This window comes from Marmota flaviventris, chromosome 1 (assembly GCF_047511675.1).
Source record: "Marmota flaviventris isolate mMarFla1 chromosome 1, mMarFla1.hap1, whole genome shotgun sequence".
Lineage (NCBI taxonomy): Eukaryota > Metazoa > Chordata > Mammalia > Rodentia > Sciuridae > Marmota > Marmota flaviventris.
In genome coordinates this window covers 49,011,838-49,038,541 of record NC_092498.1, presented here as the reverse complement: position 1 = coordinate 49,038,541, position 26,704 = coordinate 49,011,838, and the positions used below count along the sequence as shown (strand labels likewise).

At 35.1% G+C, this 26,704-nt stretch overlaps 1 protein-coding gene across 1 annotated transcript in view; it reads right to left on the bottom strand.

Annotated features, from left to right (window-relative positions):
- The window catches only part of Ptprz1 (protein tyrosine phosphatase receptor type Z1), a 179,171-nt gene that overhangs the window by 38,612 nt on the left and 113,855 nt on the right, over window positions 1-26,704 (bottom strand). The window contains exons 9-12 of the mRNA XM_027926385.2: window positions 19,318-19,502; window positions 17,790-17,916; window positions 10,808-10,854; window positions 1,916-5,498 (exon numbers count right to left, since the gene is read on the bottom strand). Of these exons, the coding sequence (XP_027782186.2) occupies window positions 1,916-5,498; window positions 10,808-10,854; window positions 17,790-17,916; window positions 19,318-19,502 (3,942 nt within the window). The remainder of the gene's footprint in view (window positions 1-1,915; window positions 5,499-10,807; window positions 10,855-17,789; window positions 17,917-19,317; window positions 19,503-26,704) is intronic.

Sequence of the window (26,704 nt, the reverse complement as noted above, 5' to 3'; positions counted from 1 at the left end):
ACAGATATAGCTTCAAAAACAAGAAAGAATTACCCATAGTCTTGTTTGATCTTATTATTTTTCTTGTTTGACTATTAAATTAGCCTATCTTTAACTAGAGATTTAAATATTTTCATTAATTACATTATTTGATGATCCTGGATGTTATATATTTTTTCCTCATTAGTGGGGGACCATATTCTTAATAATTAAATACATCTAACTACTTGATTGAATAACAAATTGTTACTTAAGTCACTAATTCTAGGTGTAACACACATATATATATATACACATACAGAGTCTTTTTATGATGGTATAATATAGCAAGAACACATCTATGTCAATACCTAGTAATAAAAAATTGATGGATTCCTAATATTACCCTTTAAAATAAATCTAATAAGAATTCAAAGAACAAGTACTATAATTGAGAACAGATAACAATTCATATATATATATATACACACACACACACACTCACACATATATATGACAACACTTATGAATATAGTAACCTGTGGACTCATTATTCATACTCACATGTTAGTTTAAGTGTTTAAACTGAAATGCAATGTTAAATAGGTATCAAGTCAGAATACAGAAAAAACTTCTATCAAAATATACAAACTTTTAATTGGTGCTGCACTGAAAGAAAAGTACACTAATTCAAAGGATGAAAATAATGAAGAGGAAAAATATCATAATGAGGTTGATTCATATGCTGGATTATAAATATTTGCTTTGACGCAATAAGAATGCAGACTATTATATTAGCCTATCTTTAACTAGAGATTTAAATATTTTCACTGTTAATTTAAAAATACCTTATCATTCAATAAATGAAAATTATAAAATTCTTATCATCAATTCAATGAAATTATCTAGTATTTAATGCACTTAAGGAACTGAACCTTGTTTTCCTTCCCATTGGCATTTAAAGCAGACATCTGTATTATATATGCAGCAAGTCATCTGCTCTAAGGAACATCTGGCCAATAAACCAATTTGCATAAAATACATTAACAAATGAAATGCATCCCTCCAGAAAATGTTCTAGTGTTTTACATCTTGTCACACAATACCTATACATACTACGCATATTAATATCTATTATTTAACTTTGAAAGTTATATAACAGCAAGCCCAAAGTAAAATGCATTTTGTTGGTTTACACTGCCCTCTTTAGGCATTTAGGCAACATTAAGGGATTCAAAGGCAACTTGAAAGGAATTATTATTATTATTTTTTTTATCTTCACCGTTAGCTTTCTTTTTTTTTTTTTATTTTTTAGTTCTCGGCAGACACAACATCTTTGTTTGTATGTGGTCCTGAGGATCGAACCCGGGCCGCACGCATGCCAGGCGAGCGCGCTACCGCTCGAGCCACATCCCCAGCCCCTCACCGTTAGCTTTCAAAACTTAAGAGCATTTCTTCTTAAAGCTCCCCAAGTTGATACTGATGTGCAATTTCTCTAATTGCTTTACATGGGGCACATCACTGAGAGGTGTTTATTTCATGCTATTACTAAATAGTATAATTCAGTAGACCTAGTGTACAAATTATTTTAGAACACAAATATGAAAATTAAAATATCTCAAAATAGCACATTCTGACCTTGTTCTGAAAGTAATATACTAAAAATGTATTATCCACACATAATTGCTCCCACACATAATAGGCATCTGTAGCATTCTTCTTAAATATTGACAATACAGAAAAACTGCTCTATGTATTTTGGAGAAAAGTAAGGATCAAAATGTGTTGAATATTCATTTGAAATAATGAATAAAACCATACTTTAAAACCTATAAATTGACTTGTTGAGGTTTTGATCTGCTGTTTTACCAAACATCTATTTTCCCATGCTTTTTCTACTTTACTTTTAGAGCAATAAAATCACCACACCTTTGTCTGTCTCTTGGTCATAACTAACCTGCCTCTGAACTGTTGAACACTTCTGAGTGTCCACTAGTAGCAGATGGTGTTGAGGACCATGGGGATCCAGGGGTTATTTCTGAGTCGCCTGCTTCCAGGACCCCATCAGCATCTCTTTCATTAACATCTGGAAAACTGAAATCTGTGGATGTCTCATTATCATTAAGGCTATCTGAGGCCCCTTGCCCTGAGCCGCTCTCTTCATCACTTGTCAAAACGGCCCATCCTTTAGATTCTGGGCTGAGAGGAAGCAGGGCACTACCAGTCTGAATGTCCACATCCTCTTTTCCATCATTGTGCTTGTGGATTAGCTCATGGGTTGGTGGTGATTTATCAGGACTTCCGTCCACACCTGTTTGACTGTCTGAGGTTACACCTGTGACTTTATTTTCTTCTTCAGAATTCTCAGAGAATGAATGTGAGATTGGATTATTTTGATCCACAAGACTGTTATCCTGGGAGTCTGAGTCATTCATTACCTTTTCCTGGGATTCTCTATAGGACAAGCATGACATACACTTATTCAGGGACAAGCCATCACTATCCCTGTCATCATAATCATCATCATCATAATCAACATCACCATCTTCACCACCACCCACTAAATCAGCATCAGATCTGGCATTATGGGTCAGCTTAGAAGGAGCTTTAGAAGGAAGCAGCAGCTTTGCTGTGGTCATGGAACCATCTCTGTTGGGAGAAACGGCTGTAACAGAAATGTACCCACTTCCTAAAGGAACAGAGTGATGAGTAGAGACAAGTGTATCAGAAACAAGTATTGGAGTACCAGCAAATACCTCATCAGTAATAGAACTTTTGGTGGAGGTGAAGACTTCATCAGAAAATATAAGCTTATTTATAAGTGTATGTGGTGGGTCATCAATTGATAAAACAGGGGTTGCAAATGCATGCCTTCCTTTTGGAGGAAAGGCTTGATTAATCTCCAAATTAGCAGTTTGGAATAACTCATCATTACTGTGCAAAGAAGGTACCTCTTGCTGGGAACTTTTGCTTTTAGGAAAAACTGGTTCAAAATATTTCTCATTTGTATAAGAAATGGTTAAACCTTGAAGTGAAGCAGAGTGCATACTAGAAGGCGGTGGTGATACATCAAAACCTGGTACAGATGTAGAGTGCATCGCGCTTTCACTTGAAGCAGAATTTGTTGCCTTGAGATGCAATATTGCAGAACTAACTTTATCAACCTTGGAGGTTTCAACCAATATTGGATCACTAGGCACAGCTGGAAAAGCAGTTTTAAGCAAGGTGTCAACATCAGAAGACTGAAAGGAAGGTTGCAGCAATACTTCAGTATGAAAAGGAGATGAGGCCTCAGAGAATAAAAGCTGGGTTGAAGGAGACAACATTTCACTAGAAGCAGAGTCAGAGGGTGCTGGCTCTGAGTTTGCACTAAACACAGGTTTAAGAGATGTGTCACCAAATGCTGGAGATACAGTATGTGTAGGTTGAACTGGAAAGTTATTTTCTGGAACTTGACTAATCTCATGATCAAAAACCTTAGTGGCAGTATAACCAAGAGACCCTGGAAGCATGCCTTTTGTGCTAGAAATGGGAACAGAGGTTTCTTGTAAAGGCACATTCAACTTATTGACATTATCATACATGTTGGGCATGACTGTGCTTTCAGAATGGTAAGCCATCTCACTGAAAGAAGAAATTTGCAGTTCAGTCTCATTTCCATACATTATTTCATTTTTAGAAAGCAGCTTATTATCATCACCAAACACAGATGTTGTATATGTAAATTGAGCTACAGAAACAGGTGAAGAAATGTTAAAGGCTGTCAGCCCATCTGTGTCAGGTAAAAGAAATTCACTATCAGAAGAGGCTCCAGACCATTCCCCATCACCAGAGAGGACATGAGTGGACTGCAGTAATGACACAGTTGGGGTCACTAATGAAGACTTAGGCATTGATATACGGCTAGGACTCCTAAATAAGGAACCCTGATAAGATACATCAACAGAATCATGCACAGGTATTGCAGAACTGTAAGAAACAGTGAAGACGTGTTGGGAGCCCCCATTATTAGATAAGGCATAGGAAGGTTCAGGCCCTGAAGAATGTGCATGCACCATGACATCACTGCTGGATGGTTCAACTTGAGAAAACATAAGCGTTTTATAAAGGACACCGGATTCACTACCAAATTCCAATGTCTCCGAAGCAGCATGAGTAGTGGTCTGATGTGACAGCACATCAGAATATTGAGCAAGGCTGGGTTCTAACAACACATCACCACCAGCCACTGGCACAGAAGCATGCAAGGGCACCTTATCACTCTCAGCAGCTGAAGTAACTTGTGGAAGGATCTGAGAGACTGTATGCAGATGGCGAAACAATTCACTACTGAAGGAAGCAGAGGAAAATGGAAGCAAAGGTGCACCGTCATAGGAAGACAGGATGGATTCAAATGACACATCAACACTGGGGAATACAGGCGTAGCATGCAAGGCCGAATCACTACTTGAAGCAGCAGGGGTAGTGTTGAGGATCTGATTGTCAAGCAACAAAGGGGTGACTAGAGGAAAGACTTCACTACTGTAGGAAGGTTGAAGAGGTGTCTCACCATTGTATACCGGCTGAGTTGTCTGCGAGTGTACAACATTGATGGTGGAGACCGAATGTTGTTGTCCAGAGGATGATGTGAAAGCATGAGGGGTTACCTCAGTCGGAAGGTAGGCAAAGGTAGAATAATGTGGCATTTCTATATCTGTGACCGAGGGACCCTGTGACACCACAGGGCCTGGAGAAAAGGACTCAGTTGTCTTTTCAGTTTCATTAATATGTATCTCAGTGTAATTAGTCTGGAGGAAGCTCTCTCTACTTGATCCAACATCAGGCTGTGCTGACACATCTGTGGAGCTAGGAAACCACACACTTCCATCAATGGAAGGATCCTTTAGTGAATCTTCTGAACCTGATGAAGCTGGATCTTCTGAAACATTTCTCGCAGTTTCTGGCTTAAAGCCATCGTATGTGATTGCCTCTGGGCTTTCTGAAGAAAATATGTCCCCCTGGGATATGCTCTCAGAGGCGAAGGGCAGAGCAGAGGTTGCAGGACTGGAGCCTGAAGAATCATCTGCTCCAGTATCAAGCTTGAAACTGGTCAATAAACTGTCCTCTTCACTGATATCAGTAGACACCTCTTGAAAATCTGTTATAGAAATTGCATTTAAAGATTCTGCAGTCCCAGACAAGTTTATCTGTGGAAATCTAAGGACAGTCTCAGAGCCATCATTGAAAGAGGTCAAAGTACCTTCCATAGTACGCAGTGGCAGTTCAGTCACAGTTTGAGGAATCATGGAAACATCTTTTTCTGTGGCTAATTCAGCGACTGGTTGGGAAGTGGAATACAAAGACATCTTGGGAATTCTAGAAAATTCGCTTCCTCTTGTTGGAGCTCTGTTGGTCTTGGCCTCATTGTACTTGGTCCCTATGTGATTATAGTGTGTCGTGGTGGAAGTTTGGGGTTCCTTTTTCCTTATTTGGTTTGTGGCACTGTCTCTACCAGGATTCACCACAGTGTCTTCTTCAGTGGCCTTTCCCTCTTCTTCCTCCTTTAAAAAGAAAACAAGATTTCAAGGCACAAAAGAAGAAAGAAATGAAATACTAATAATATATTTTACTGCTAACCACCACTTGTGGGATTTTGGGAACTTTTTACTCTTATAAAACACTTCTATTCTATTCACCATACTTCTGTACTACACCATTTGCTATCCATTTTCTATGGGAAGTAATGAAAACCCATTATTTACAACTGATAATGGTACAGAATGGGGAGCTATGAATTAATACAACTTTAAAAGGAAGACTCTTTGGAGTTGTATTTATATGCTGAAAGTTTTATCTCATGTGGTATTTATTTTCTTGTTTCTTTTTTTTTTTTTGTTGTTGTTCAATGAATTGGGCAGCAAGCTAAATTAGCTTTCTTGTAATATGAAGTGGCAATGAAACTATTTCAAAGATTGAAATAATTAGTCACTGAAAATATTTAATTGTATATATTCACAATAAATCAATTTTTAAATCATCTTGGGGAAAATTTAGGACAAAAAGAAGCAATTTTGTTTTCCTTTTGTTTTTAATATTTTACACTTCAGAGGTAAACAGATATTTCATTTTATTTTACTGGGTATCAGGGATTGAACTCAAGGGCACTCCATCACTGAGCCACATCCCCAGCCCTAATTTTATTTTATTTAGAGACAGAGTCTCACTGAGTTGTTTAGTGCTTTGCTTTGCTGAGGCTGGCTTTAAACTTGCAATCCTCCTGCCTCAGACTCCAGAGCCACTGAGATTATAGGCGTGCACAACTGCGCCTGGCATAAGCAGATATTTTAAAGGCAACTTGTCAAAATACAATTCTAGTACAAGTTGCTTGATCTTCTGTTTCCTTTACAGTGACAGTGACTTTTCAGGAGGCCAAGTCTTCTCTGTACATCTTGTATGTGTAAGGGCTCTGGAGTGCTCTGGCTAGAAGTCAACCAAGACTCATGCTGTGTGTGTGTGTGTGTGTGTGTGTGTGTGTGTGTGTGTGTGTTTATATAAAATTGGGAATGTTATGACTTGTTGTAGTTTTAAAAAGTAAATTGTCAGACAGGATTTTTTTTTTTTTTTACTTCTTGTGGGATACTATTTGGTCAATATCTTTTTACTCAAAAAATTGTTAAAATTGCTACGTATTAGATCACTGATTAGGATTTTATGGCCATGTTTATTAAAAGAAGAAAAAACAAAACAAAACAAAATAAATGCATACCATTCAATGAGAACTTGACCAGTATAAGCAGAAAGAACTTGAATGTTAAACCACGCGTGCTTGTGGTTATATGTCTGACATGTGTGCAAAGCTGCTCTATATGAAATAGGCTTCCAGGCTTAATGACTGCTTCATTATATAGTTGGCCATATAGTATTTTCTGAAGTCTAGATGTCATATGTGAACTGAAATTTCCTTACTAGTGGTTGATATTTCTTCATGGAATTTTGCATGCTGTTTAATACCTTGTTCACAAGGACAACCTGTGGAATTTCATCAATTTCTAGAATAAAACATTCCCCTTATCTACAAGCCTAAATAATTAATGCCAAAGAAAATAAGAACATTTTGCCTTGAATTGCTTTTGGTAAAAATCTGATGGTGTAAGTTATCTTTTCTTTCCTTACCTAGAAGATCTCACAAACGTTTGTTTTATAATTGGATCCAGAGTTTGCTGAGGACCTGTGGTAAGCTTAGCTGTGTGGAGTTTCCAAATTCTTCCTCACTGTATTTTCAAATCTGAGTATTTACCTAGTTCTCTGAGGTCATTCCACAATATTAACTTCTGCCAAAACTGTACTTGAGCTTTCTTTTTCCTAGCCCTTCTCTCAGTCTCAGCAGATGGCCTATCTATTTATAGAAAAAAAACAGAAGCCAAGAGACATCATACCTCCTCCTACCACTAAAAATATGGAATAACCAAGTCTCTCCTGTCCCTGTCAACTTGTTGCAGCTGAGATATTGTTTCCCATACTTTCCAAGGATAATTCCTACACCTGATCTTAAAATTTATCCCTGATTGCTTTAGAAACTGAACACACTTGAGTATTTCCCACTATTTTGAGTTTTGTCAAGTTACCAAAACAATCATTCTTATCAGTTTAAATGAATTCAGTTCATTCCTATTTAAAAGGAATATAAAGGAAACCCTTGGATTCTGCTTATTATTTTATCTTTCCCTTTCCCTTCTCAACTAAATTTCTCCAAAAATCATGCCATCTGTTTTAACTATATGATCCAATAATCTCTATGGACCCCATATCCTACCAAAGCTTTGTAGATTCCCGTAGAATTTTTACTAAAGCAAAGCTACTCATCTCCTTCATCTGTTACATGTTTTTTGGGGTGGGGGGAGACTATATTCAAACCCACACATATACTATGATTGATTTCCTTTCTAGCAGATTTTAAACTTTATGAGATATGGTCAGATAGACTTCTTGCAATCTGATGAAGGTGAGGGACTATTTACCAAGTCTTGTTAATTTCTGAGGTCATATACCTTGTGTTAGCATTTCAAAAACATATATCATTCATGCTTTATGATTATTTTATATATACATGACCACAAATATTATAATTGATAGTCTTTACTATAAGATCTTATGGAGTTATAAATCTCTCTTCTGTTGTGGTTTTGATCTGTATCACCATACCTGCAATCATTCATGATTTTTTTTTTATAAATTTTAGTGTAAAGTCTTGATCATGCTGGAGGTACTATTGTCTTTAAAGTCATAAATTTCTATTTATAGAGGATCTAAGAAATATCCCTAAAACGATTTATTTCCATATTTAGGGCCTAAAAACAAGTACATTGGCAAAATACATTCCTTGTATTTGCCAATCTCTGTCAATCATTCCTGCTGAAGCAATGGAAATGAATAGTAGATGGGTTTAGCAGTGTTTTCATCCCACCTCAGAATTATGCTCCAGGAAAACACATAATGACATGGATCTGCTCCAATCTAACCCTTTATTACAACAGCTTATTTCAAGAGCATGAAACATACCAATTTCTCAAGTTTACTAATGACTGCTCCTGTACCCCTCATGCTAGATCCTCATCTATGGAGTGTGAGCTGGCTCCCTCTCCCTCAGCAGTGCCAATGCATTTGGCTTGGTCTTTCAAAGAATGAGAGTTGTTTCTCTGGGCAGCACCACCCTTGGTAGAGCCTCTTAAACGTCATAGATGTCATAAATAACTTCTTTTCTCTTCTAGGTCATAGCCCTTCTCCCACAAGAAAAGATGATTTTTTTATTCTATTCTGCTCTCTTAGAAGGGTCTTCTTCTGCAGCATGCTGCATATTCTCTATGTCTCCATTCCACTCTGCCAGGAGGTAGTTGGAAGGAGAGTGAGGCTATCTCCCAGGAGGCTTTTCAAAACTGCCTTGTCACAGATAGCTCTGTCCCACTATAGAGGTCCCAGCATTTGCCGGGCTACTCTCTCCACACCTTTTCAGGCCTAGTGCAGTCACAAGTCCCTGATATTAGTAGCCCCATATGTATAGATCATCCCTTGTTGGCTTGCATTGACATTTCCTTTACGTCTGTGAACAGGATTTTATTTTAAACTAACCTCAGTGCCTATTTGTGTGTGGCATGTGTTTCTTATTGGGACCTGGAATGATACGCTGAGTTATTTCCTTTCCTCCTTCTTTGGGGCTGAGGTTGTGGCTCAGTGGTAGAGCACTTGCCTAGCACATGCGAGGCTCTGGGTTTGATCCTCAGCACCACGTAAAAATAAATACAAATAAAGGGGTACTGTGTCCATCTACAATTAAAAAAATGTTAAGAGAAAAGAATCTTTCTTTAATTATAACAAGGCAGTGTGCAGGAAGCCATATGAAAACACCTTCACTTTCCTTTCTAACAGGAAGATCTGCTTATGTATGCAAAATTCAGGTCTCAGCTGGTGAGACCTGAAGCACCTTGATATATGTGGCCACTGCTACTTCTATCAAGTATTATAGCAAAAATAAAGGTAAACCAAGTCACATTTACAGCCTGTTCTTAAAGCTAAATGTTATACTAGAAATGAAAATAGTTTTATATAGAAAGTTACTAGTAATTAACATTGGAAAATTTGAAGAAATGTTTGTAAGGTTATGCTAAAGGCAGCTATAGTAGTAATATCAATTGAAAAATAAATATGGAATTGTGGTAATGGGAGTTACAAAGAAAAATAATTGATCATTCCCTTGATTCTGTCTAAAAAGTTCATGAAGTGTGGTACATTTCATCTGACATGGAACTCTATAAACAGAATATCATTTACTAAATGGCACCAATCACTGGAACAAGGGTTTGCTTCAGTGCATTGGAACAATTTAAATTGACAACACAATAAGAAAATAGTTTACTTTTTCCATGTTTGGTTTGATTCTGTGGATCATTCTAGGCACATACATATCCACATACCCTAGCACAGGCTTATACCACACACATGAGATACCTTAGCTGAGTTTTGGAAACACTTGTTGGAAGGTGGACTGGTTGTTTGGTAAAACAATCTCTTGTATGAGAGAATGTCCATAAGATACATAAATTATTGAAGTAATCACACTTGTGAAAACACAAGCTAATTGAAAATTATTGCTATATAATAGCATTAGCTGTTACACTTTATCAGGTTGTAAACAATATGTACATTTGCAACACATTCATAATGTTATCAACAGTAGCATCTGGATTAAACATATAGTTTTAGTTATGAACAGCACATTTGGGCTTAGGATGAAATATAAGATCTATTGAACAATCATGTTCTGTCATTTTAAATTATGATAATGTTAAAATTTGCAGATATTCTCAAATAACTATATTTACTTGGAGGACATTGTGCTAGAAACAAACATTGAACAATTTGAATACAAATAATAAACAGGCAAAATATACATACAATTTATATTTTGGTTCATATTTATTATGATTTTATCAATCATTGATCAAGTTATTTAAAAATAAATTATCAATATTAAGGACTAATAAAATATTATTTTAGCACTTGAGACAAATTTGAGAACTAAAATTTTCCAATTTATAGCTATATCTCATAGTTCTAATTGTTTTTAAAGTTCACTGTTTTATTTCATTATTATCAAAAATTTCATACCTCTTTTTTGGCATTAAATTAATCAAAGTATCTATTTTTTTCATAAAAAGTCATGTATACCAATTACATGATTATAAAGCTCAGCCACAAATTCAATAAACAATGGACAATGTAACATTAAATTTTATTAATACCACTATATCTAAATAACAATTCAAAATCAACTTTAATTTAAAAAATTTGAACATAAAATAGAAAGCTACAATACCTTGATTATTTCTTTAGTTCCAATTAATTCAGGAAAAAGGTCAAATTCTACAAAATTAAAAACAAAGTTATTCATTTTTTATTAAACTCTTTCAGCCTTTTGTGGATGAAAAGGGGGAAATAAACAAGAAAAACTGATGTTAGCTTTGAAAGTACAGAACCTTTCAAAATGAATACAAATTTCAAATTTCAGTTTTCAACATTACTGAACACTACATAATATAATCCTACATGAACTTATATGTAACTGGATTCAAAACTTTGATCTTTCTCTTACACTATTGCCCCAAGACTTAGGGAAATACAGAAGGAAAGAGAGGACAATGAGATTGATATAAGTAAGTGCAAAGAAATTCAAAGAACTTTTCATCAGTGCAGCTACTTTTGTCGTTAGTGGGGCTGACAGAAGCAGTTGGGAAAATGCCAGGGATTTTCTGGAGAGTTGGCAGGATTTGTTTTCTTATTTGACTTCTTTTTCCTTTTAAGTTCTTCTGACTTAAAAGGTCAAATAATTCTTTTTCACTCCTCAATTTGTACTAATGCTTTTTTTGTACATAGTGTGTTGCACCAGGTAAAGTGGACAGTGTTTTCCAGCAGGTTCCAGCCTAGGTTGGTAGCAGGAAGCACTGAGCATAATGTTTCTAGTACCTTCTCTCCAGAAAACTCAGTACTGTATATGCAAAGATATCAATAACTGGTTCCATTCAAAGTCTGTTTTTCCCAACCAACCAGAATCAACATACTCCTAACACATGGATCTCTCAGCTAAAAGAAGACCTGTCAGCAAATGTTAGGAACAACTAAGAGCTAATTCTCTCCCTCCAATAAGGAGTCTAGCCACATGGCCAAATTACCAGGATTCAGAGAAAATTTCTAAAGGTTTCATCTGAGCTGCCTAGGTCATTAGGAAGATAGTAGCCAGAGTAACTATGAGGGATTGAGGATTATCATAATGATGCTCTTGGCTCTGTACTCTCTCAATACTACTTATGTTCTGATTTATGTCTTTACCTGTCCTCAAAAGAAATGCATATTCTGCAGAAACTGCAAAGCAAAATTGAATTAACATTAAATATTTCTCATACCCAGACTTGTTTTCCAAAATGGATGTTTCCTGAGTTTCTTTTTATCAGAAAATTTCTAGATAGCAATTAAAATAAAGGTAAAATATAGTTCTATGCATGAATTATATTTAGGAGAGAATTCAAGTAAAATCTGTAAGTGCCCAAGATTTAGGTACAGTAAGTGTTCTTGACAATTTAGTTATTTTAATGTTACTTACCGTGAATAACTTTCTGTGCTATAAAAGTGAAAATATTAGCTAGAGACAATAATTGTGTATTCAATTATAATTCTCATTTTTTGCTTGTTAAATTGACCAAGAAAGAGTTTGGAAACTTTTATTTGGAACATTAGTGTTCTCTTTTTTTTTTTATATTTGGCCCTACAAAATCCTTTTCCCACCCTATATTTTTTATATTCTTCATTCTTTTTTCATGGTTTTATTAGTAAATTAGAGTTACACGTAATTAGTTGAGTTCATTTTGACATAATCATACATGCTCTGAATTTAATTTGCTCCATTTCTGTCCCTAGTACCTCCTTTTTCCCTTTCCTCCTCCTCCCCCATCCTCCTTCCCCTACTTTGTTGGTCTCCCTTCTATTTAATTTATCTAATTGGTTCATGATCTATATTCTCAGTGCTCCCAAACTGAAATGATTTCAATAGTTTCAAGTACTGTATCTTTGTAACCTGCAAGAAAATCAACAGATGTGAATTTAACAATAAGATGCCACTAAACTGTGACAGAAATAATCTTCGATATGATTTTCAAAAAGCTACAACTAGAGAAGTCCATGCATGGAAAGATGTCCAAATTCAGCACACAAGACATATCTAATTTTATCAAAACTACTTCAACTTGAGACACTCTTTTCATGTACCTTTGAAATATTTTAATGTTAGTAAGGACTAATCACAATTAAATACTTGTTACTGACACATATATCATAGTCTTTCTCTGTTTAAGAGACTGGAGAAAAAATCTCAATAATATTTCATTACTTTCAGTATGCATAGCATGTTTGAAAATTTAAAAATATGGTCTGACTTCACCTGACTACATATTTTCAATGGGCAAAGGTAATTTTCTTCTTTCATTGTCAGGTCATAGTGAGGTATATTTAATTATAACACTGGTGGTTAATTTCATTTTCTTTGAATAGTCTCACTATGTATTGCATTTGACCCATTTTTATCCTTGTACTACAGCATTAGTATATGGATTTTGTTTCCTACAAATTAAAATGCAGGATTTTAATCCACTCATATCCCTTAAGGAGTCCCAATGACTTCTACTATCATTGAGATTGCTGTTTACTTCAATTAAGGATTAAGAAAACAATTTTGGACCTTTTTAGGCTTTGGGGCTTATTATAGTTTTGATCTGGAATGTCTTGCAAAGTCTCATGTATACAGAGGTGGAGCTTCTGGGCAATGATTAGATCTTGAGGGCTGACTTTATCAGGGGATGAATCCCTTGATAACTTGTAGGAAGTGGGTCACTGGAGGCCTGCCCTGGAAGGGTTTATCTTCTTCCAGTCTTTCTCTTCTGCCTTCTTGCTGCCATGAGCTGAGCAGCTCTCCTTCACCACATCCTTCTGCCATGATGTTGTGCATCATCACCTCAGGCCTCCAAGCAATGGAGCCAGCTGACTGTGAATTAGAACCTCTGAAACTGTGAACCAAAATAAACCTTCCCTCCTATAAGTTATTATTGTCATATATCTTGGTCACAGCGATGAAAAGCTAACCAACACAGGTCTGCATATTTAGGCATAAACAACCCTCTGAGACCCTCTTGGTTCCACAACACTCTCATGAGTGATCACCCACCCCAATGGCAGGTGACTTTGTAGTGATAAGGATAACCTAATTTGGAAGGATCTTCATTCTGGTTTCAAACTGGACTGAACATCATTTGAACATTCTACAATTGTGAGGTCTCCCAGGAACTCTTCAATACTTCCACTCCAGATTCAGAAGTCTTTTGTTGAGCTTCTTCAGAGCAATGTTGAAATAAAATAAATTTGAAAGACTGTAGTGAAATCATAGTTCTGGATCTGAGAGTTCAAGACACTGACCCTAGACCAGCTCTGACAATTGGTAGCAGATCTCATGTTGGGCTTCCCCTTTCCTGTAGTTTTCTCACAAATGATAACTGATATTTCAGTAGCCATGGTTCTGCCTCAGAATATCATAAAGAGTTTAAAAATTATGCTGTTTTATAGAATATTTTAACTTTAGCAAAATAGACTCCCTGAAGGCAAAAAAAAAAAAAAAAGTCTGAGAGTGAAGACCATCCATGTCTGTTTCTTTTTGTTTTTGTTTTCAGTAAACACTTAAAATTCATATTTGGGCAATAACTGACCAAAAGCTGTTGAAATATTCAGAGTTTGTTTAGGGCACATATAATGTTACTTTCTTTTAAAAGTAGTTCACTAGGAAACATTAATATGACATGACACAAAAAAAGCACCACTGACATATGTTGACAAGCAAAGCTTATTTAATTATTTGTTGGTAAGCCAAGGTTCACAGGGAAAAAAAGTAAAAGCAATTCAGACTGCAATTGCTTCAAACTGTGATTTTAAATATTATTATATAATAACATCAGTAGCATAACGATGGTGCAGGTAGAGTAAGGACAGATGTAAATTGATTTAACAAGACAAGTGTATACAACTGAAAAACACACAGTAATGGGGAAAAATGTTGGTTTTAATTTCATCATGCATTTAAATGGAACTCACATAGTTATCAAGGCTCCAGAACATCTATTTAAATAATGTCCTGTATAAGTAAATAATCTACATTCTACATGATAGAAGAGAAAGGAACACGATTATCTTAGTTACAAAGTGATAGATCTATTTTGTGAATTACTCATTCATAAGTGTAATTTTCTAAAAAGGATTTCAAAAAAATGTACATGTCTTCTTAATATTAAAAAGGGATTGTTGAAAAAATTAGTTTCTGAACATGAATTTATACATTTATTTTAGAATAGTAATTTGAAATAATACTGGATGTTTTTATGGTGATACTGTTGTTCACAGTAACAAATGTAATATGTACAAACAATAAAGTAATTAAATCAACAATTTAAGTGTATGATTTAATGATATTAGTGAGTTAAAAGCACAATTTTGAAAACTGAGTATTCCTTCAAAGTTACTGATTAAAATGTCTGAAATCTATGAAAGAATGGGGACTTATTATTTCCACTACTACTTTTTAGCAAAAGCAACGAGTACTACAGATTTAGAAAACAAAAAAATAACAGAATAATTCAATAAGATATAATATTACCAGTGCAATGGAACATAATGATTAACAGAATGCAACAGTACTAATAAAAACTATAAAATAACCAGCACTCACAAGTTTCTATATTAGCCACATATATTATAAAATTCACTAATCTTGTAGACACCACATCTATTTTACCCAAACAGAAGGTAGTAGTGCTGTCAAGACTTTTTATGGGAGGTTGGGAGGAGGGATACCAGGGATTGAACTTGAGGGCACTTGACCACTGAGCCACATCCCCGGCCTTATTTTGTATTTTTATTTAGAGACAGGGTCTCACTGAGTTGCTTAGCACCTTGCTTTTGCTGAGGCTAGCTTTGAACTTGCAATCCTCCTGCCTCAAACTTCTGAGCCTCTGGGATTACTGGTGTGTGCCACTGCACCCAGCTTGCTGTCGAGACTTCTACTGTTTATTGTGATGTCTACCATAGAAACAGTATTTAAGATAATCTAGTTTCCATAGTGATTTGTAAATATCTGGATTGAGATGCTATTGCAGGCTTAAAAATCTGAAAGAATAAATTCTAAGAGAACTAATATAGTCTTTATTAAGAACAGAGAAATCCCAGACTTTGGGTAAAATGGAATAACTAATGAAGAATTTTTTTTTTTTTTGTAGGAGTCGTAAGGAAATAGTCTATGCAGGTTTGTAAGCCTGGGCTTTTAAGAGGCATATCATTTCAAAACATCACATCAAATAATGTCATTTACTAAAACAAAATTACTGTAAAAAGTGCTTAAAGGGAAATAAGGCATCCACGGAGATCAAATGGTGGTCCAAGATAGCATTTCATTATAGCAATGTTCATTAGTGTCTCAATCCTTTGAATAAATAAAAATTAAGTTATAACATTTTTTATTTGTACAAAGTGAATAGACTTAGTCAAAAAATCACTCAGAAATTACTTCTATAGAAAATATACATCTGATCTATTTTTTCATATGCAATAAGTTTTTCAAAAATAAAAAACATTCACACAGTTGAGAATTCTGGCATAGTGTCTAGAGTAAATAAGTACAAACAGTCTAAAGTAATTAATTTTTATAAATCCTGGGGGAAATTGTTTTATGTACAGAAACTAGAGCAGCATAATGAATCCAAGATAATATAATGAGGTGAATCCCTTCAATAGAATTCATAATAAAATGTGCAAATAAGGGTAGAAGAGATTTTCACATGCTATAGTTTAATCTATTCACTTGTAGTATTGGCTAACATAATCAATGTTGTGATGCTAATGACATTGTTTTCTGGGTGGATCAACCTGGGGAACTTTTGGTATTGTTGCCGTTCAATGTGGTGGCAATGTGGTAAAGTATAGTCAGGTACTTTGAAACTCACCTTTTATAAGATTTAGAGCTCACCTTCCATTTAAAACTAACCTGATTTTGAAAAACAATGCAAAATAAAGGCAATAGGAAAGATGGTTATGTGCAGGCCATGAGCAGGCCAAAGTAAAGATTATATTGCCATCATGATTGTAGTAATAATCATTAGCTATCAATATCAACAAGAGATACATTGGCTAGTTTTGTAGTCTGTGGTTTAGAAAAATACCTATTATAACATTTAATACCCTTGGACATATTTTCCAACTTAAAAAGCCAACGAGTTAGAACAACTCTGGCAAGGTGACCTCTGATCATGTCCTTTATTTAAGCTCTTGTTGGATTATAGTCCCTGCTACAGCATTTAGGCAGCAAAGTTAAAGCAGTGCACATCGGTTTTCCTTCTGTACATAAAACTGAAATATGCTACCATTAGTATAATTTGTAACTATTCATTTACATAATAACCTGTAAACATTTTAATGAATAACTGTATGATGGGGTTGACCAGAGAATATTTACACTTATGTATGCATATATATGAATGTATACATATGTAAATACATATATACACTCTTCAATTCTACTACATGAAAACTACTTACACTGACAAAAGGAAAACTAATTATGTAAATTTTTAAACGGTCAAATTATGATAGCCAGTGCTTGTTTAGCTATTGCATATGCTTTGAGATCAAAAGATTTCCCCATAATACTTAGAAAAGATGCATGCAAATAAAACACAATCAGAAACAATTTGTTTTGTTTTGGGGAAATGGTAGGAGCAAATCAACTAAGAGAAAAGCACCCCTAGATCAAATTATAAAACAGAGATAAAAACATCTAAGATAAACCATTGAGGTGCTGTATACAGATGTTTCAAATGCCTTACATGATCTTAGGATCATGCACATACTTACTACAAAGTATTTTGGGAGCTGAAAAAGGAAATGAACACTAATGAAACCAGTTCTTAATAATCCAAAATAAAAGTCTCAATATTCACATAGCAATTTGAATTTGATGATAATTACAAACATTATAAGTAGGCTTGTTGTTCTTATTTTACAAATGGAAAAGTTCAATATTAAGAATCTATTTACTGAGTGTCTTGCACAAGATTTGCTGAATGATAAACAGTCTCATGTCTCAGAAAATTACCTGGTGATCCAAACTTTGGCCAAAAGAATATAAAGTCGGAAGAAAGCACCAATGTATCCAGTAATTAAAACAGCCCCGTTTTTGTTTAGAATATATAAAGGTATATCAGGGAAGCACTTACCAGCATCATTGTCGGGCATGTCGACTATCAGTTGGTCGCTGTATTTTCCATATAAGCCATTAGTGCATATGGCTACTATTTGAAGGACATAACTCATGTTGGGTAGTAAATTATTGAGAATAGCACCCTAAAAGAAAAAATGTTAGTAAGTATCCAAGTGTGCTATTCTTAGATGACTCACAAACTAGATAGTTGTCCCAGAAAACTTTTTCTTATTTTTCAATGGAAAATATATTTTAACAACATGAAGGAAATACTTACGCAATGCTATTAAGTTGACCTTGTGATATGTGTGAATTATGAAGATATTGGGAAGCCAGGTATTTAGGTTTTCTAATTTTAAGATTTAGATTAGAAAGCTTCATAAAATGAAATCAAATTCATAAATGAGAACCATAAACTAAAAATTAATATTTTGGAGAAACATGTAATATTTGCAAATAAGAAAAATATGAAAAATACAATGAAAAATAATTCTCTTTATCCTGAATGAATATATATATATAATATATATATATTTATATATTTATATATATTATATGTGCATATATAAAAACACACAAGCAATAAAATAACTATTACCTTGTTCATATAATCATGAAATAAAAATATTTACTCATAAATTCCACAGCTTTCCATGTCTGAGTATCTCTGGATTCCTGACAACTGAACTAAATTGTTAAATTCTCTCTACTTTGTCCATATGCTATTAAACAAGATAATGATAACAACTGTGTGTAAATTCAGACTACCACAATTTGCAGTGCTCCAGTTGCCTGCATGTGGAGTCCAGTGTCCTTTGTCCTGCAGTGGCAGCTTCCTGATCACATACAGAGGAGGGTTTGTGAATCTGTCCCAATCTGTGGCAAACTCTTCCCTAGGAAAGCAAAACTTAATGCAGAGATGCTCAGGCACATAAGGAATTCCTCCTCCTCCTCCTCCTCCTCCCCCTCCTCCTCCTCCTCCTCCTCCTCCTCCTCCTCCTCCTCCGTGCATGGTGGAGGTAGCAGGGTGGATCTTCTGGTAGAATTACATATTTTGATACCTCCCTAAGTTCTGGCTCAATCAGCACTTCACATGTTACCTAGAAATGTGATGTAAAAAAAAGGACTTTTGAGTCCCTGCTCTAATTTTTCCTGTGCTGGGACAGTGTGATGGAGGAAATTATTCACGACATTTGGGGCACTGAGATTCTGATCCAAATTCTACCCACAACTGTAAAGTCTCAGGGTGGGTATTTAGCAGTTCTCTAAGTCCTTTTACTTGTAGATGGAGGATACACTAAATGGTCTTCAGTCAGTAAGACTTCTGCACAAATGTAGCTACACTCATAAGGTTGTGTGCAAAGTCATGGTCTTCCTGTAATTCACTGTCATTTTGAGATAATTTAGTGTACTTCTGTTTCCCTGGGAGACCTTCACACAAAGTCAAAAGCAATCAAGGGTAACAACACACAAGCATCTGTAAGTGCTTACCTTGGAAATCAATCTACAATATCACACATGAAAACAATCAATCTTATAGTTACCAAATCTTGATAGCCATCTGTCAAAAATTCATGCTTGGTTTGGTCTTCTCCTTCTAACTGCTGGTACAGGACTGCAAACTTCTCAATCATGGTATCATAAACAACTCGAGGTCTTTCCCATGTGACAAGAAGGCTGGTATAATTCTCTGGGTCAGCCTGCACATTTTCTGGTTCTGAACTACAAACTTCAGAGGAAAAAAAAATAGTTATTGATACAACAGTTGACTTCTAGGACTTTAATAAGTAAAACACATCCTGTGAAGGTTTTTGTTGTATATTACTTCAATATAAGGCATAAGGTAATGCTTTGGCATCATGGAGCTTTTGATTATGCTTCAAATTGTATCAGTAAGTTTTTCATTATTGCAAAAAAAAAAAAAATCTGAGGAAGGCTATTTTATAAAGAGAGGAAGCTTTAGCTCCCGGTTCTGGAGGCTGAAAGTCCAAAGAGCAAGGCACAGGGTCTGTTGAGGGTCCCCTTGGCCATATCACGTCATGCAGGAATACATGTGTATCTTTGTGTCTGTGTTGTTCCCCTCACTGTTCTTATAAAGCACCAGGATTCAATCATGGGTCTCTATGGCCTAATACAATCACTTCCCAAAGGCCCTACTTTCAAATACCATAGTCACTCACCCTTTTAGTAAGACTCTAGGGATTGAACTCCCGCATGGGTTCAAAATAACTGAACCAGAGCAAAAATGCTCTTTCCTTCCCTGCTGCCTCTCTCTGTTTGACTCTACCTTTCCATTCAGGAAAGGTCTTGACCAAATAATACCTCCTCTAAGATACACACTGTTATCTCTGCAAAAGCGATTCTCTGTCATCTCAACTGTCTGTTTCGTTTTACCATGATTATTGCTTTATTTGCACCTGTTCATACTGCTTCTTTTCTGATGAACTTAGCTTAAGGTTAAGCAAATAATTCCCAGGAATTAGAAGACTTGTCTTTCTAAAATGCATTTATAATGTGACTGGAATAACATGGAGGAGAAGAATTACAAAATTTTATCATACTCTGCTAATGAAGCAAAGTAATAAATGCAATCCCTTCACAGGTTAGACAGATTTGCAAAACAGAGAAGAAGAAAGCTCTCTTTAGGACAAAGATTAGTTAACAAGCTCACAACCAGTCTTTGTCGTCAGATGATACCTGAAGTTATAAAGCCACAAGATGGGAGCATTCGGTTGACTTAGGCCAACCAATCATCACGCACACCAAAGCTACAGGGTTTCAATGAAAAGATGCCTGCAACTGCATCTGAATGTGGTATTTTTTCAGTCTGCAGTTTACCTCATGAACACAGGAGGGCACCCACAACTAACAATTGGCTATTTACAGTGTAACATTTTATATGCAGTATTTAGTACATATTCCATATGTACTCTAGGACTGCAATAGAATATGAATAATTCATAAAAATATGAATATATAATTTAAACAGACGGGTAACTATGAGTTAGAAAATTGATTTTTCACTGGATACCTTTAGACTATTTTGTTGTTGTTGTTTCGGAAGAGCTTAGAGAGAGATGTTCCTTTGGAATAAGAGGACAATTCCTTTGTTGTCGAAAATATGAACTGAGACTAAGAAAATGTCTTCAGGTTTAGACAATGAGCATCATGTATGCTATCTTCTGACACTTCCATGAATGTCCACCAGATGGCAGAAGACCATCAAAATATCAACGTGGGCTATTCACATAAACTAGCACTGGGAACACAGGATTGCTTGACTCTTGCTTCTAATGAATACCAAGTCCATTTTCAGGATGTGGAAAGTGATTCTACACAATATAAATTGTTGATTTTGTTCTCCTAAAATTGATCCCATTTTTTTAAGAATGTGGGAATGATTTAAAGTGAATTATACTCTTCAAGATGAAACCAGTTTAAAAGTAATTAGTTTCATGCATGCACACAAAAACATAAACAAACTCTAAAGGAAAATACAAAAATATTAGTTACAAAATGTCCAAAAGACTATTTCCTAAGCAGAAAAAACTACTTGGGCTGGAATGTCTATGCTTATCTTGCCTTAACAGCAGCAATCAAACAGTATGACTTCAAAGAGTATGAACAGTATTAATAGAAAATAGGACTCCAAAAAGAAGTTTATATATTTTTGCTAGCAGGTTTTCATTCCTTTACTTTCTTTATTGTAAATATTTAAGAGTTTATTAGTTGTTAAAAATAATCCAAACTTGTATTTTAATTAGAAATTTATTTTAAAGGCATTCCTTTTTCCAACATTTAGTAATGTATTATAAATCTGCATCTTCTTGTTTAGTTGATTAAACACAGAATTTTATGGGGGAAAGACTATATGTACTTTAGAAAGTGTTCAAGTTATAAAAGGCCTCTTCTCTGTCTGTAGTCTATGATCTTTGCAAATGATTGCCCTTCTACATGTTAGGACTAGATCTTTTAAATCACAGTCTGGTTCATCCCATGTCCTACTTGGCTTTCACACATCAAGCTGGGCAGTGACCATGGGAGAAGTGAGTCATATGCACCAAAATTTCCAGGTTTTCCCTATATTTCCTATTGGAATCCACCTACTTATCTTTTTAAAGGGATACAGACTTTATATAATATATATACATACATACATACTCTGGATTGTAAAACAAAAGAAGGAATTTCCAGATCAATATGGAGATAGACATCAAGCCCCCACAGAACAGAATAATAACAGAATGTGCTTTCCTTGAGAGAGGGATGTTGGGAACTCTGTTTAGGTCTCACACCTTCTTCAGGACTCATCTTGCATCCTGATTCCTTTCACTAGCTACATGTGATCTGGGTCACAGTTACTCCTATCTAGGGAACACTGGTCAGGGAGGAGAGCCTGGTTCCTGTAGGGCTCTGATTGTGAGATAGTCTCTGGCACATCCCAGGGCCCATGTAAAGTACAGAGTTCAAGGAAGTACTTCAGAACCATACAAATGCACAGGATCCTACCCACAAAGTCTCATTTATCAAGAAGTTATAAATGTCCTGGTTTAAGAACTTTTTTAAATTGTACTTTCTACTGCTGGGTTCCAGGCACTACTTATTTGGTGCCAAGAACTCTTGATATACAGATGCAGAAGGTGCTATCCTTCTCTTTAAGAAACTCAATCCTGTAATAGATTTCTAACCCTTAAAATTTAGTAAGTGCTAAGATGTAATGCGTGTCCTTAATTTCTAAATTCTCCATTGCATTCATAGGGGAATGCACAATAAACTTTTAAAAGAATTACTCTGTTACTTAGACAAAGTTAGGTTGTGTCTGTCAAAATCCTACTTACTTTCCACTTACTTTCCAAGGTTGTAAAGCTTCACCAACTTTTCGCTGTCATAAAGTTCTGTGGCTTATCATTTATCCTCTTATTACTTATATCAAAAAAGAACACCTAGTACATAGGAATGTACATGACTCTTGGAAAAAGTACCAAAAGATTAAAAGGCAAAGTACTGATGTCATGAAAAAAAAGGAAAAAGTGAAGAGAAAAAAAAAAGAAACAGAGGAGAAATACAACTGCATGTCTTGGTAGTGAAGAGGCATATCTCTTTGTTTATCAAGAAGGCTGATGCAGATGGCAAGGGGATTCTGGGTTACATTTGCCTCCCTTGATCTCCTGCCTGCCTTGGAAGAAACACAGGAGAAGGTATAGTCTGAGTTCCATGTATTATGATTAAAAATGTGGGTGGACAGGAAAAAACAGGGCAATGATTCTTGGGGAATGGCAGAGAAAAATGTCATAATTACTTGAGACTACTCTAGGTTCAGGTCACTTATTTCCCATTAATATAATATTCTGTATAGTTTAATATATTTCGTGACAACAGTACTATATGAATGGACACTTGGAAATCTACCAGATCCTTATTTGAAGTTTATGAGCCTTATTTAAAAAATATCCTCCAGGTACATTGACAATTACTATGAGAGAAGCTTAAGGATTATAGACCCAGAACATAAACACAAGGTTGAGATCTCTTGTCTGGGGGGTGGGGGGCAGGGGGAGGTGTTGGATTTTAATAAAGCTAATGTCAACATTGATACAAATGTTAAATATATTACAAAAGTTCTATCCCTGCTCTGAATGGTTACATCATTCCCTTTAGATAAAAGACAAAAAAAAAAAAAAAAAAACTTTCAAATTCTACTATTTTACAATCTTCTCCAGAGACACAGAGTAACTTCCTCAACAGCTCAATTTGTAACACATAATCTAAGGAACAAATAATTTTCATTTTACTTGTCTCATTATAATTATAGTGTTTATGGTACATATGACCTTAACAACAGCTATTCACAACTGCTGACCTTCAAGAAGGTTTATCTACTAGTGTATAATTCATCATGACCTTTTTCAGGAAATGGTAGAAAAATTTCTCATAATTCACATACTTACACTGCAAAGACATCCCCATCATGCTACTATGCCTTTTATATTTTGTCACTTAAAAAATAGTTCACATTAACTATATTACGGTGCTAGCAAACGAGATTTCAAGTACTCTATAATTTTGTTCGACAAATTATTTTAGAATGCCCTGAACATGGGAAATTTGAACAGCACTCCATAGTCGCTCTGATCTCTTGCCTCTCATCCATGCATCCACATGACAGTAATACTAGTTCTCGGTCAGGTGCACATCAAATCCAAGGCATGGGGCTTCTTTGCAAACTCCAGCTCACTCAAGCCTCATGGCATCCCTATGAGGAGACCATCTTTAACTTTTGCCCTTTATAAAAGGTAAAGCAACAGGCTTGGAGAGATTAAGTAACTTGACAATTTTTATACAACCAATAAGTAGTGGTGGTGGGGTTTGAAAGCCAATGTCAACTGGGCTTTAAAAGCCCAAGCTTTTATCCCACTACATTTCACCCTGATTTTATAATGAGAGCATTAAGAGGGCAGCATGTAGAAATCTGGGGCTGCAGGGTGAGAGATAAAGTCCTTCACCTTCTTTTACACTTTTACCATGTTCACATTGATATTCACACACGGTACGTATTATTTAAAGGACGGCTTTAATAACTCCTTCAACACCAGATGGTTCTATTTAATTCCATGATGCCAACAAATGCCTTGTTAATAACTGGTAGCTTTACATAAAAATGAAAAATTAGAGGCTCAAAATTCTAGTGAAATGTGTATTTATTTACAAATATTTATTGAGTGTCCTCTGTGAAAGCAAAAATGAAAAAAGGGCTCATCTCTGACCTCACAGGGTGCACATACATGCATAGATCTCACATGGTTTTTCAACGATTTGCAGCATATATTGCAAAATTCAATTTTAACAAAATATGTATATTAAGAGCAAGATTCTGACAATTTCCATGCTGGATCTTCTCTCTTGGTCAAAATGAGGATGTTAGATATTTATAATTGTAAAAAAATATAAATAATAACTTGAATGTCCAAAACTAAGGAACTGGTTTTATACATTTTAACCATACAGTGGGTTAGCACATAAAAATTAAAATGCCAAATTAAAGACAGATTTATGTCACTATGTAAAATAAATAGATGTCAATACAGACAATAAAAAACAGATATGTAATACAGTCCTGTTTTTGTGAGATATAATGTAATTTTAATTTAAGAGAAAAATTTGGAAGATTATTCACCAAAATCCTCATGGTGGCTCTATATGAGTAGTGACATTAATAGGGAATTTTTATTTTCTAAAGTGCACTTATCTATATTTTCTACCTTCATTTTATGTAATGAAAACTGTTTTTCATTTAAATATAGTAAAAATTACATCCTGAACATAAATTCTATCTTCAATTCTTATTATCAAACTCAGTTCTAAAAACAGAAGGTAGGTGGTGTATTCACTAATAAAAGGAACACCACAGGACTGTGCACAAAACAAGGAATAATAAATTTCATTGAATGCAAATATTCACAGTTGAAAAAGCAAGACTTGTTCCAGTTTGTGAACAACAGCTCAAAAATTCTACAGATTCACAACTCCTCCTTTTCTACTGCAAATAAATAGTAGCTCATTTTTTATTGTGATTTAAGTAAATGCAGAATGTTTTGCAATGAGAATCTGCAAAACTTACTATATAATAACCTTGATATGATGAATGTTTATTATTTTTAAATACAATAATAATTTTAGCTGAATATTCAGTAAGTTAAAATGAAGAAAGTGAATTATGAAAGTATTTCTTTTTTCTCAGTCACTAGGAAACTATTTCTTAATTTTGTTATGGGATAGACAAGCTATGCCTTTAAAATTACATTTTTTTCCCCTGGACCATCTTCAATTGTGAATATGAATTACAGCTGTATCATATTCTTTTGAAGGCTTTGAAATTTTTTAATTATTTAAAATGCACCCAACAAAGACCTTGGTTCTGAACTGTCTGGACATCTAAGGCCATTCATCCCTCCTGTGCTTGCTGTTACCAACACATATACTCTTCATATCCCCAAAGGCTAATAAGAAAGTCTCTGCCAATTCTTTAATTCACCCATTTGCTCTTCCTTCATCTAGGAGTCTGAGAGGGATCTTACTACCAATCAAGTACTTTATCAGGTGCTACAGGAAATACTGAAATCTGTCAGGTAGAGATCCATCAAGAAACCAAGACTGGGAAATAAAGACCTCTGAAGCAAGATAAGAGAAAACAGGAATGGGGTGGCATATGACTGCCGGAAGGAGATTGTGATGGTTCAGCAGAAAGGACAACTTTCAGCGATGGAGAATAGGGATAGCCTTGTGATGAGTGGTGGTATATGAGTCAATTAATATTTGACAGTGGCTCACATTAAATAAAAATGATAGTTGATTGAATATTTACCGGCACAGCTAAGATGCATCCAACTGATATAGCCTGAGTTTTCTAATAGGCAGATGTCACTGCAACCTCAAAAATCACATATTTTTATAAAGATGGAGCTTTAAGATAATAAATGTGCATACAATCTGTGTACCAGATTTCTTTAAAAGGCATTCTTTACCACTTCTGGCCCCTCTTGTGGTGATATGTCTTGTTAAGTATAGAGCCCTTTGATTGCTGAGCTCACTGGGATTGGAATGGGTAAGCAAGTTTTAAGGATTTAGGGTCAAGCTAATTCTTCAACCTTAAAACGCCATGAAAACTGAAGTAGTATAAGGGTAGAAGCTGAGAATCTGCAAGGAAGACTGACCAAAGAGCAAGGTCAGAAAAATGTGAGGGCCAGTGCTCTGGGATCCAGCAACAGAGACTGCAGGAGAGATGGGTTTGCGTAACCTAATTTTAGAATAAAACGGATGATCTTAAAGACATAAAAATAATATTAATAAAAACTAGTAATTTTTGCTTATCCTAAGGATATATGATAAAAAATAACACTTTATAAATAATGCTTTCTAGATTGTACATAGATT